General features: G+C 43.9%; 1 protein-coding gene across 3 annotated transcripts in view; it reads right to left on the bottom strand.

Annotated features, from left to right (window-relative positions):
- Positions 1-12,996, bottom strand: part of CUX1 (cut like homeobox 1) — a 273,252-nt gene that overhangs the window by 44,720 nt on the left and 215,536 nt on the right. For 2 of the 3 annotated variants that reach the window (XM_058817802.1, XM_058817803.1), the window contains exon 21: positions 3,973-4,275. The exons of the other annotated variant lie outside the window; for it this stretch is intronic. In XM_058817802.1, coding sequence (XP_058673785.1) covers positions 3,973-4,275 — 303 coding nt within the window. The remainder of the gene's footprint in view (positions 1-3,972; positions 4,276-12,996) is intronic. 3 annotated transcript variants of the gene reach the window in all.

Genomic DNA, 12,996 nt, shown 5'->3' with positions numbered 1-12,996 from the left:
GTGCAAAAAATAAAATTAGGAGAGGAAAAATAAACTGAACTTCTAGCTAAGCAGGCAGCTCGTGAGAGCAGTGAGGCTACTCAGCTCTTATGCAGGAGGGCAGTGCCACAGCTTTGTTCCAACAGGGCAATCCAAGCATTTCCAGCAATCAGTGAACCAAGAGCAATGCAACCTCCCCCTTCAGCAGCGGCCATATAAATGTCCTCACAGAAACACGTATGGAATTTGTGTGCCGTGCTATCTGTGGGGATCTAACTGTGCCTTAACCACTAGAGATAATCAGAATTTGCAATACAATTTTTGTTTTACAATCTCTACAGTATTTCTAATTAAGAATAGTTAATTTTAGCTCTCTTACAAAACGCTGTCATCTGGCAGGGTAAAATCTGCAAATGCTTGACAATGTACAGTGTTCATATGTGCACTGCTGACAATGATTTTATATGGGAAAAGCCTAACTTATCAAGGACTGGGGAAAATGCCTGTGCAGCTCAAACCCAACCACAGAGCTGATTTTCTAACCCCCTTCAGTTCAATATTCTTCCTCAGCTGCACTGCCTTGATACCAACTTCTGCTGCAGGAGAGCCTGGAGTCATCTGAGTCACCAGGATTTAAGATACAAGTGCTGCTGCCATGGCATTTCAAGGTAACCCAAAGATCTTTCCATAACCCCCAAATTTGGGGCTCAGGGATCTGCAGCTTTTGAGTTTCCTCACTAACCCACAACAGAATATTCTCCCTCCACACCCCAGCACTTGCAGCCAGTGGTAACCAACAGATCCCTAAGGGACAATGGGGTGAGTGGGGATTCTGACCCCACAGCTCTGCAGGACAAGCCCACACCTCCAAAAGCACCACCAGCTCTTCACAGCCTTCCCTGATCCTGACACAGACAGCTCATGGCAAATATCTGCTCTACAGACCCATCCCCTGCACTTAACTCCAATATCCCCCTCCTCTTTCTCTTTAAAAACATCTCAAGATTTTTGCCCTGGTAGGTTTTTTTGCCTGTATGGGGAGAGGACGGAATATGGGAACAGTCAGAAGGGCAGAACATCCCACTCAGGTGTGTGCAAAGCTTTCAGAGGAAGCAGCTGAGATAATGAGAGGCAGAGAGGGGAAAGGAGAACAGGGCTTAACATGACACTCTGCTAATAAGCTCCAAAACTAGCCCAGAAAACAGCTCCTACATTCAGAATTCACTCAAGTTCCTGAGTAATAAGTGATTTTCCACTACCCTCAATATCAGGAAAATCAGACAAAAGAGGTAATTCAGGGGAAATTTTATCAATTTTATCTTTATGTTTTTTATCACATGTCTTGCTGGGGTAACCTGCTCCCTGTTTGTATTTAAAAACATCAGCAAGGCCTCATCCATTTCCCTGTAAACCTGCCAGCTACTAACAAGATAACACAGCCACTTAAAAAATCTGCTATTGTGTTGCCACATGAACAGAAATATGGGCACAGATTTGCAAAAGGGTTGGGAATGAGCAGTGCTGGCAGTGCTGCTGAAGGAAATGAACCTTTAAACTGCAACCTAAAAATTAAAAATGCAAATGTGGAAGGAGGTAACATCGTGTTCTCTAGGTGTTAAGAACAAAGCTAAAGATGTTTGTGTTGTTTATTTCATGTCAGGATATGGCAGGACAGGAGAAAACACCTGAAAGACTCCCAAGCTAAGGGGGAAGGTGTCAGAAATCCTCCCTGGGAGGGAGCAGGTGTAACATGCTCCATATTCAGCACAGCACCAGCAATAACAGCAATATTTTTAAGCACAGTTTTCCTAAAACTCCTCCCCAGCTTTCATGTCCATTCCCACTGATGTAGATCCTAATGGATCTTTCATGGAAAGTTTTGACCCTTCCTACAAAATGCCCCATATGCCCTACCCTCAAACAGCTGAGCGCATCTGCTTCCCTCTGTGAGCTCCTGCAGCCCAGCAGGGAACCCCTGAGGATATTCTGACTTTTGGGGCTCAGAACATCAGCAGTGAACAGTGTGCTGAAGGCACAGAACCTTCAGAGAATGGTTTGAGTTGGTAAGGACCTTTAAGATCACCCAGCTCCTGGTGAAAGGAACACCTTCCACTGGCCCAGGCTGCTCCAAGCCCTGTCCAACCTGGCCTTGGGCACTTCCAGGGATGGGGCAGCTGCTCTGGGCACCCTGTGTGGGACCTCCCCACCCTCAGAGGGAAGAATTCCATATCCTAACATCCCATCTGAACCTACCCTGCTTCCCTTTGGAGCCATTCCCCTGACTGCTGAGGGGAGGACAGACCCACCCAGCTCAGTGTGAATTGTTCCGAACAACTGTGGCCCTTACTGGCTGGTGACACTGGGACACCTCAGCCACCACAGCTGCCTGTGACAGGTTCACAAGGCCCAGTGGCCTAAAGCAGAGAAACCTGTGCACCAGAAAACCTGGAGCACCAGCACACTGAGGGCACAAAAGGAGACATTGAAACTGGTTCCACACCTAATGCAGAGTTTGGGGCACATTTCCTGGCTCTTCTGCTGCTTTTTAGGCTTGTCAGCCACACTGTAGGAAAACAAAAAAATCATGGGAAATAAAAAAGACTAAGTAAAAATGGCATCAAAGCAAATGTAAACAAAAATATTTTTTTTTTTTTTTTTTTCAAACCTCTCTGGAACACCAGAGCAGGTACAGCACTCAACAGCATTTTGCTCAAAAACCAGGGGCTTGGATCTGCAAACCCTTACCATGATTTGGGGCTTTATCTCTACTTTATCTCCACTGAACAAGCAACCACATCTGCCCCAGCATTCCATGGGCAAGGAATTCTGCTGGGCTGGGTGGAACACAATCTCACTCAGGGTCTGTCAGTGATCAGGGCCATTTCCTTTTTTTCCCCCCAAATGATGTTAAATAAGAACCTGGGACCTCCTCCATCCCAGTATGTTTCCCCCTTAAAAATGTTTTATGGAAATAACACATTATTCTGTGTCTAGATGAAAAGAGGCTTCCTCACATACTAAAATAGAGGAGTTTTTACTTTCACAGTCATCACATTCAGATGATATGGATAAAATTATGCTCACATAAGTAACACCATCAGTCTAAATCTAAACTTTAGGTCTTATTTCTAGTGAAGGAAGAGAAACTTCTGGGGAGCAGCAGCCATTCCCCTGAACACCTGATGCAGGTGGGATGATCCCTTGCTCAGACCCAGGAGCAGGAGCAGGTAACACTGGGACAGCCTTACTGCCCTCCTGCCAGAGCCCTCAAAGCATCCCACAAACATTCCCCAAAGCCTTGGGAGGGAAACAAAGGTTAAAGACATGAAGAATCAGAGATTTAGAGGCACAGAGATTTAGAGATGACAGAATTAATGAGGATTTCCCATACTAACATCAGGTTATTCCCTGTGACTATTCCAAACAGTCATGGCAATAAAGGCAACAGCCAAAAACCCATCTGCAGGCAAAAGCAGCCTGAGCTTTGCACATCTCTAAGCAGAAGAACTGAGTGGCCCTGCACACTTACCTCAGGCTCATCTAAACCTCAGCTGAGTGTGGATTTTCCTTCCCAGCTCTGCAGGGACACTGTGCTCCTGCTTGTGGTGCACCTTCCTCTCCAACCCTGCTCTACTTCACCCAAAACAGGTCTGGAATTTGCAAGTGTGGGGAAAAAGCCTTTCCCAAGGGGAGATCTCCCTGGCTCTGGGGTTCTGGGGGTGCTGACAGCCTGCTGGACTCTGCTTTGGGAGGTGGGAGCAGAACCTGCCTGCTGAGCCAGGAACAACAAGGGTGTGATGGGATTTGAAGCAGAGTGTGACAATCTGAAAAGAGTTTTCCACCAGTTTAAAAAGATTAGGTATCGTTTTAGCAAAATAAAGCTTAGTCCAGAGTCAAAGCCAGGCATTCTCATACACATCTAGTGTAGCTAACAATAAAAACATGAACACTTTCACATAATTTTGGACCAGAAATGAGAATAAAGAGATTTACCAAGATTGTTGTCCGTGAGCACTTCCTTGACCCTCTTTGTGATGCCATAGGTGTCCAGCTCAGGGGACATGGCCACCAGTTCTTGGATGCTGAGTGCAGAGTGGCCTGAGAGTGGCAGAGGGGTCGTGGATTGGGACTCAGATGCAGGTGGCTCACTGGATTCCTGGGATTTGCCATCCTTACTCGTCTCTATGGCGGGGCAGGGCTGCTGTACCAGCTCAGTCAGGCTTTTCACTGATTCACTGGAACTCATGGGAGATTCAGGAGCAGGACTGCAACTGGCAGAAGTCTTTGGAGTACTTTCTGTAAGTAAAAAAAGAGAAAAAAGTCCCCACTTTAGCATAATTGTAATGTTTTGATTGCAGGATATTTAACTTTCCTCCTCATTTATATTCTACCTACTTAAAGAAATGCCTAAGTATGCAAAATGCTATTTGCTATGACTTGGGTACTAAAAAGCCTCTTTTTAAAAACAAGAATTATTTTCTAATTTTATCTTGAGTCGTCTCTGATTTCTTCTAAAGACAAGATGTACAAATACAAATAAAAATCAGGAAAAACTGAAGTGCAATAGTCTGTAAGTTTGCACGCAATTTCCTTGGTCAGGAAATCTCAGTTTTGCTTGTCACAACATTTTTATATAAGGATGGTTTTAAAGCTTCCATTCTAGACTGGTTTAAACTTCCTTCTGTGACTTGTAAGAAACTCACTCAGCCACTATTTTGTTCTGTCAATGAGGGATTTTCTACAACTGATACAACTCTCTATCTTGAGAGTGTTATTGATTTCATTTTGTTTCTTATCACACACATCACATTTCTGCAATTCTCTTTGTCCAGAAATAACAAGATTAAAATACAGTTTGTAATTATGCTATATTAATTAAAGTATTTCAGAATCCAACATAAAGATATTGAGTGGATCAGGAGACACCCAAATCTGTTATTGTGACACTTGGTTTAAAGAAAAGCTTTCCCAATCTGTTAATTTGCCAACAACAATAGGTTCTGTACAAAACGTTATTTTCCCCCCAATAAATTTATCTCTCACAGAATGTACTGACTGAGCTTATTCAGAGATTCCAGACATCTGAGGGTACAGGCTGAACCTTTTTTAAAGCAACATCACAGAGGCACTGTGGTTTACAAGAACCATTCAGGAGATAAGGAGCAGGGGTGATTTCTCCATCCACAGCTTTTCCCATTTCTGTGGGGCTGATTCCTCCTCCTTGCTGCTTCCCACCCAGGGTTTATGGCATGGATTCCATGCTCACACATCCCTGGCATGGATTCCATGCTCACACATCCCTGGCTTTGGCTCCAGCTGCCTGCAGGAGGCTGACAGAGCTCTCAGCTGCTCAAGGAGGAACCCAGAGCCCAGAGTTTTCTGAGCCCTGTGGTGCCACCACAGAAGATTCTCAGGTCCCATCACCTCCCTGGTTTTTGAATTTGTTATCCAGAATATTGTCAGATCATTCCAGAGTATGCAGCCCGTGCAGCATGGAAACACATCCCAAATGCTGAAGGAAAAGTCAGGCCCAAACAGAGCAGAGTGCAGAGGACAATGGTGTTTGTTGTTCAGGGTCCTGGGAGCTTCCCCATGCTGCATTCACCAAGTTGCTCTCTCTCTTCCCCCTGACACATTCACTTGAAGTTGCTCTCTCAAACCTAAAAATCTGACTTTTTTCTTAGTGCTTTATGTGAGATGCAAAAGAGGAAGACAGCAAGTGAGGTGCATGTAAATCTTTAAGGTAAAGGGGATCATACAAATCCTATTTCTTCTCTCTGCTCACCCTGGGTCATCATACAACTGAAGAGAAACCCTGGGAAATGTTATTTCTGTATCAGGAGCAGCAGAGGAATTGTACTGTAAATTTGCCCTGATTCACCCATGCGAGGGACCAATTTGGCAGATCATCCATCTTGTTCACTGTACACTGTCAGGGATGGCATGAATTCCTCACATGATAAACAGATTTCTTCTCAGGTCTGTGTCCTTTAACCCACAGCAAGGTCAAAATTATGGCTGCCTAGCTAATAAACTGCACAGCACTCGTTCAACTTCCCTCTAATTTTGTCCCTTGTGCCAGCTTATACAAATCTTACTGAATAACTGGAGCAGCTGCAAATTTCCTATACAATTCCTCATCTGTGCACGGTGAGCCACACACACACAGAGGGGGAAAAAAGGACAAAATAATAAAAAAAACCCCAAAAACCAAACCAAACCCAACCACACAGGACTAAACAAAAGCATTTCCTAATGCCTCCTTCTCCCTTCTCCTTTCCCTGCCCAGCCTAATTATGAACACAACAAAGGTAATCTGCGTTATCATCTATCACTGAGATGCTCTCTGTTGCTCACATATTAGCTTATTTATTTTTTATATCACTCACCAAGAGCTTACTTGAATTTCATTTTTAAGACCAATCTGCTGCTCATTTACTCCAAAAGGTGGGATTATCTGAATCTAATTTTGGAAGGCAGTACAGATGACAAACTGCTTTTTTTCCCCACCAAAAGGCAAGTGTACAGTGATTTCAGGCGAGGCATTATGTACATGTACTACAAATAACTCAAAATATGTTCCCTATTCATTTTTAGCATTTTTCCCTTCTGGAAAAACATTTTCAAGATCACATAAATATTTGAGGAAAAGATCCATTATTTGGGACAGTAAATTCAATAATCAAATAATGCAAACATTTCCCGTTAATCTACTTAAAAAATTAAATAGACATTTAGAGTACAAGTGACTGCTGACAGAACAAAGGGGAAAATTGACTGTATTCACTATTCCAGATTTAACTGTCAATCCACAGCCATTTCACATGGTTTATGAAATAATTTGTCTATATTCATTTCTCTCAAGTTCCTCACAAGACAAAGACACAAATTCAGGATATCTGAAAAATATACATTAAGATTTCCAAAGCAGCAATTGAACATTTCCAATGAAAACAATACACTGAAAGCTTATTTCTTTAAAACTTGCTCTGCTTTTTTAACCCCAGACTGCTCTGAAGAAAAACACTAACTTAAAAGCAATCCAGTTTCTTAAAAGTAATATTCACTGGATGTTTTCACATTTGTGTTTAAGGAGGAAAGGACCATTTTGTCCATATAAAACTGTATGACAGAACAACCTGAAAACTCCATGGCTACCATTTATTGATGAAATTATTTCAATAAATTCCAGGTAAACTTTGCTATACCAAAGGGGTTTGTTTTCTAACAGCCTGCATCCAATATAAGATGTGAAGTAAAAGCTCCAAAGCTTCAAAAATGAAGTGATGGAAGAGCTGGAGAGATCAAGAGCATCACCAGTGACAAGGTCATTGCAGAACCTGGGAAATTTTTAAGGTTCAGTAGCCAAAGACATCAGTGGTGCCCTGAGCTTTAGAGAGGCTGGGGGAAACAGGGTGTCCCCAAAAATGACTTTGTGGGAAGATGGTGACCATCAGAACCTGCATGTGATGAAGACACAGCTTAACATGACATTTTAAATGATAAAAAAACCCCATGGAACTTCTGCACAATCACAGGCTGGTGTTGACAAATGCCACTAAAGATGCAAAGACAGCAGAAATGCACTTAAATCACCCAAACTTTTGAAGATGTAAGTAAAACTAAGCCATGAAAGGGCAAAGGTTCCACCAGCACTTTTTACATTATTAATTGAAAATACTGTCTGGGGTACAGGGAAGTTAAGCCCTTCCAAGTGATTTTAAGGAGCATATTCATATCTGCAGCATGGAAAATAATAATCAAAAATGCAAATCAAGTGATGTCTGCAGAAATGGGGCAGCAAGCTGAAATGTTTGGCAAGTGGAATTGGGCCCCATTCATGCTCAGGACATGAAGATAACCAAACAGCAAAACTGGCTATTTCAGAGCTGATAACAGAGCTCAGAGAGAGCCCCTGCACTGAAGGGGAGCTGCCAGACTTTGGAGGCAAATGCCTCTCCAGAAAGACAAATACACCTGATTCAGTCTGCCAGCACAGACAGCCCTGCTGGGGGACATGGCACTCCTGGAAGAGCACATGGGACTTATTCTTAAATCAGGAAATTCCTCCCTTCTGTTTTTCCCCACTATACCAGAGAGGGATGCACAGTCTAAAAGGAAGATGTATAAATGAGTGGAAACAAAGCCAACATTACATAAATATCTCCTGTTTTCTTTTAAAACACCATTTTCTCTCTCTATATATATATATATAAATATTTCTATAAAAAAATATATAAAATTGCTACTTGGATGGCAATGTAACTGCAACAAAACCCCAAACCATCATCACAGCCTGCCCTTTCTCTCCCCACCCCTTAGCAGCTATCTGGTAAGAAACTAAACTAACTTTGCAAACAATTCAGCAAATAGGTCTGAGTATTTTACAACCCTGCCTTAATTACACAAACACAGAAAACCTTTTGTGGTCTTGCATTCCTTGGCACAGTGGATGAATCCTAGTCCTGCTCTGGTCCCATCCATCCCCTGCACCTTCCCCACAGCATCTGCCATGAAAGTGTTTTGGAAAATGTGAGCAAGTCTGAAATCAGAGGTCTTGTCTCAGTTCATTGATCACAGGTGGTTTTTCTGAACTCCAGATCTTCTTACTCTTCTCCCAGATTTTCTTATTCTTCTCCAAGACCTCCCAACCCATGTTGGGGTGAGGTCCCCAGTACTGCATCCTGGGACCTCATGCTGATTATCCTACTGATACCCTGCACATCAGCTGAAAACCTCCCCCAGCACAGTCTCAGCCTGGCACCTCCCTCTGCTCTGCTGTGCCATGGTCGTGGGCAGAGTCCCTGCAGGGTGTGAGGAACCCCAGGCTGTGCAGGCTCCTCTCCTGAGCATCTGCAGGAGTCAGGGGCATTTGGAACTGCAGGGCACTGCTCAAGGGGCACCATTCCTGTGATGCTCAGGAACTCCTCCCAAGCCCACAGCACACATCCAACAGGTGAAGCACAGCTCAGATCCACAGCACCCTCCAGCAGGAGGCTCCTTCTGAAGCTCAGGACATCTCAGATGCACAGACCTGCAGGTGCCACCTGCTCCAAGCTCCCCAGAAGATCTGAGACATCTACAGGACGTGACACCAGCGCTGCTGTATCCCCTCCAAGGAGGCATCAGTGACAGAGCAGTGTTGAGACACAGATAAGGTTTCACCAGTCCTAGAGGCATCACATCTGCCAGCACACACAGATTCCTCCACTGCAACTTCTCCTGTTCATTTCGAGAGCTACAGCTTTGCTGCTTTTGCTCAGAACCTGCCCCACCTCTGACAGCAAACAAATCCAGAGATTTGAACTAGAGCATCTGAATCTGTGAGCATAAAGCACAAGCCCACTCTCAGTCTGTCCTCCCAGCACATCTGTCCATCTACAGAGACACCCTGTCCTCCTGGAGCTGCAGGGACAGTAACCTGTCCAACCTTTGCTGCTAACACAGGCTCAGCCAATAAACTGCAAAAGGACTGATGGGGAACGAGGTACAGAACATGGGGAAGTTGAGGAAGACCATGCAAAACAGAGAAGGTATTCAGGGCCCTCTAAAAGGATTATGAAAAATATTATATTCCAAAGACAGCAGGCAGACAACAGCTGCCTTAAGTTTTAGAGGGAAGTGGATTGAAAAAATGGATCCACTATAATTTTCAGAGACAAATCTCTGTAGTTTATCTGATCCACTATTTAAATTTCAATACGCAGTCCTCTATCTGCAGTAATAATAACCTAAATTCCATTTAGTGTTCATTTGAGCAGTCAGGATAAAGTCATTTCTTATTATCTCCCCACTGTGTAAAAAACAGCTTGAAGGTAGGAAGTCAGCAAGCATTTTCACCAAAAAGTAATTATTGTAAGTGACATTTTTACTGCTGGCATGCCATAAGGCGAACTGCGCATTTGGAAGGACAAGTTGCTAAAACAAAATGACAGGGTACTCTGTGACATTCCAACGAGAACCCAAACATGATTTCACTGCTGCTTGCTTTGATGCACCACTTTTCCCACTGTCCAAAGCTCAGGGTTGTGCCAGCCCAGCCCCAGTTGGCTCCTGAGGAGTTGGGGGAATGGGCACATCCCATGGGAGCCGGGGGCATCCCGGGCTCTGCCCGCCCCCAAACCAGCACATCAGTGGGCAGGACGAAAGCAGACAAATGTGGACAGGAGATTTCTCAGCAACCTCGTAAAAGAGCATTTGCTACTTCAGGGCTGCATTTACCTCCTCGTGCAGATGAGTTAATGGACAACAACAGGCCTGGCAGGTTGCCTGAGATCAAAGTGTCTCACACTGGGACTGGATTAGTTTCTGTTTCCTGATGATGAGGCTGCCCCTTCTATCCAATTTGTAGACCAAAAGCTGGTGAATGCTGCCCTGAGAATCAGGGCCTGCTCACACACAGCTGAGCAACATCCCCAGGACAACCCTGGTACTCAGCTTCCCAGGGTGTGAGAATTTCAGGGGGAGATTTCTTCCCTCCAACCTTCTATTTCATTTTACCTTTAGCTATGTCTGCCCTTGCAGGGTCTTATCAGAGAATCACACAATTATTTGGGTTGGGAGTGACCTTAAATCTCACCCAGTTCCACCCCTGCCATGGGCAGGGACACCTTCCACTATCCCAGGTTGCTCCAAGCCCTGTCTGACTGGCCTTGGACACTTCCAGGGATGAGAAGAAATTAGCAATCTAAAATAAATCTTTCAAAGCACCATAACAGCAACTCTCCTCACTAACAGTGGGTGCAGCACAAGCCTGAAGTAGGCAATAAAGCTGAGCAGCACTTGTGGGAGAGCCCTGCAACACATCCCTCTTCTGACTAATTAAAGAAAATACCCGTGAAAGCGCCTTCTCCCAGGTACTGCTTTTGGTGGATTTACTCTGAGCAAGTGAACCTTGCCTAGTCACAATTTGCAAATTGATGTGGCTCATGAAAATGTGATCCTCCCTACAGTTATAAACTCCCCCAGTTCTGTGTAGGGAGTGCACAAAGCAGCTTGCATCTCCAATGATGTCAAGTATGTAGGTTGGTGCAGTTAGAGTTGTGAGCCCTCACTGGAGTTGCCACCACTCTGACTGTGGAGAATTTGTTTGTTTGTTTGTTTGCTTCACAAATGTTGTAACTTTGGGGAAAATGTTATTTTGGGTCTCGGCTCAGAGGGAAATTTTATGTGGATGGGGGGAGGGATCAAAGGAAAAATCCCTTTAGGAGAGTGTGCAGATGTATGTCTGCACGGAAAGGGGAGGAACCAGCCTTGGTTAACTCTGCCATTACTGGGGCAATACAAAAATAAAGGTTCCCACTCTGCATATATGTTAAGTGTCAGGAGCACATGAAACTGAATAATCAGGGTAGATGTCAGAATTACTTGAAAAAACCTGCTTTTGAGTATTGCTGAAGGATTGCTGCAGTTTAAGTTGTATTTTCCAATCATTGTTTTAGCTTTGTGCCTCTATTAGAAAAATGTGTTTTCAGCTCTGGGAAGCAGAAGGAGCTGGAGAAACCAGACGAAGTTGAGAAAAGAGCACATAAGATGGGAGCTGGTGATGGATTCATGAGGAGAGATTTACAGCTGGATGTTTAAAACTTGGAGAAGTTGGGCAACCAATTCTCCCTTCAACAAACCTGCAGCCACAATCGCCTCTGAGTCTTAGAAATCCCAGTGTTGTGCCCAAAGCTACACCAAGACCTATTTCAATGCTACATAAAGTGGAACCATCAGACTTCTACTGAGTCAGGAGGAGTGGGGAGCACAGATTGCTCTGAAGGATGTCTGGAATTCTGTGCAGGAAGATACAACTGGAGTCAGTCACTTCCAGTGGAATTTATCCTGAGATCTGACTTCGGAGCAGACACACCAAGCCCTGACACAGCAACACCCCTGGAGAAAACCCTCAGAGAAGAAGAATTAAAGGACATTTTTTGCAATAGCCTGGGGGGAAGATGAGGCCTCTGTAACCCTAAGCATTACTTTACAATAAAACACAAGGGGAACAAAAGGGGAAACTTAAGAATTTTTTAGCTAGATTTGGACACACAGTTGAAAACATCACAGCAATGCCCAGGTCAGGCCAACAGCCCCAAATTATCCCATGACTCTGTGATTCCTGAGCAAAAAGTGGGATCCTGGCATTGAAAAGTGAATTATGATTTTTTGGTTTTACAGATGACCTTTAACCAATAAAAAAAACCCTTTCTAAAAATACACTTTATTTTAAATTAGGTGATTAAAGGCAGAATCATGGCTGCTTTAAAAGACATTGCTCTACTCTGCCAACTTTTACTTAATATTCAGATTTTTCTGTAGCTTAGCTAGAAATCAATATTTAGAAATAACTGCTAGAAAATATTTTCAATAACCTTATTATTAAAGCAGCTTGTGTGCAGACGCTTTATTAAGGATTTTCTGAATGCTAAAACAAATATGTCATGGAAGCAATCAATCAAGATGCCACAACCCCACAGTGTTATATTTTTAGTATAATCAAGACAAACGTGTGCACAATACCTTTTGGAAAACAGAGGGAGAGCCAGAGGGAAAACAAGGAGATTCTACTGCATTTTATGGTGCCTTTGCTGACTTGCTGACCTCGTGATTTGATGTGTTAAACCAACTTGCTTGAATGTGGCACCAATTTTATGACTGTTTGTTGTCCTCCTGTGTCAGGAGCCTGAGTGTGAAGGTATTTCCACACCCTCCTCTGAGATTTGAACCTCGTGTGTGCTCTGGAGCAGAGGCTGCAGCAGGATGCATATGTGCTCTGTGCACTGCATTTAGAGAGATCTCCCCCACTAAACAATGTGGACATTCCCTTGCCACAGGCAATGTCCACATGGGATGGATCCCGGGCTAATGACTGCCCTCCCTCCTTCTTTTTTTCTTCCTTTCCTTTCCTTTCCTTTTTCTCCTTTCCCCTTTTTCCTTTCCCCTTTCCCCTTTCCTTTCCTTTCCTTTTTCTCCTTTCCCCTTTTTCCTTTCCCCTTTCCCCTTTCCTTTCCTTTCCTTTCCTTTCCTTTC

This window comes from Ammospiza caudacuta, chromosome 20 (genome assembly GCF_027887145.1).
Source record: "Ammospiza caudacuta isolate bAmmCau1 chromosome 20, bAmmCau1.pri, whole genome shotgun sequence".
In the NCBI taxonomy this organism is placed as follows: domain Eukaryota; kingdom Metazoa; phylum Chordata; class Aves; order Passeriformes; family Passerellidae; genus Ammospiza; species Ammospiza caudacuta.
This window is presented reverse-complemented; position numbering and strand designations above follow the sequence as displayed.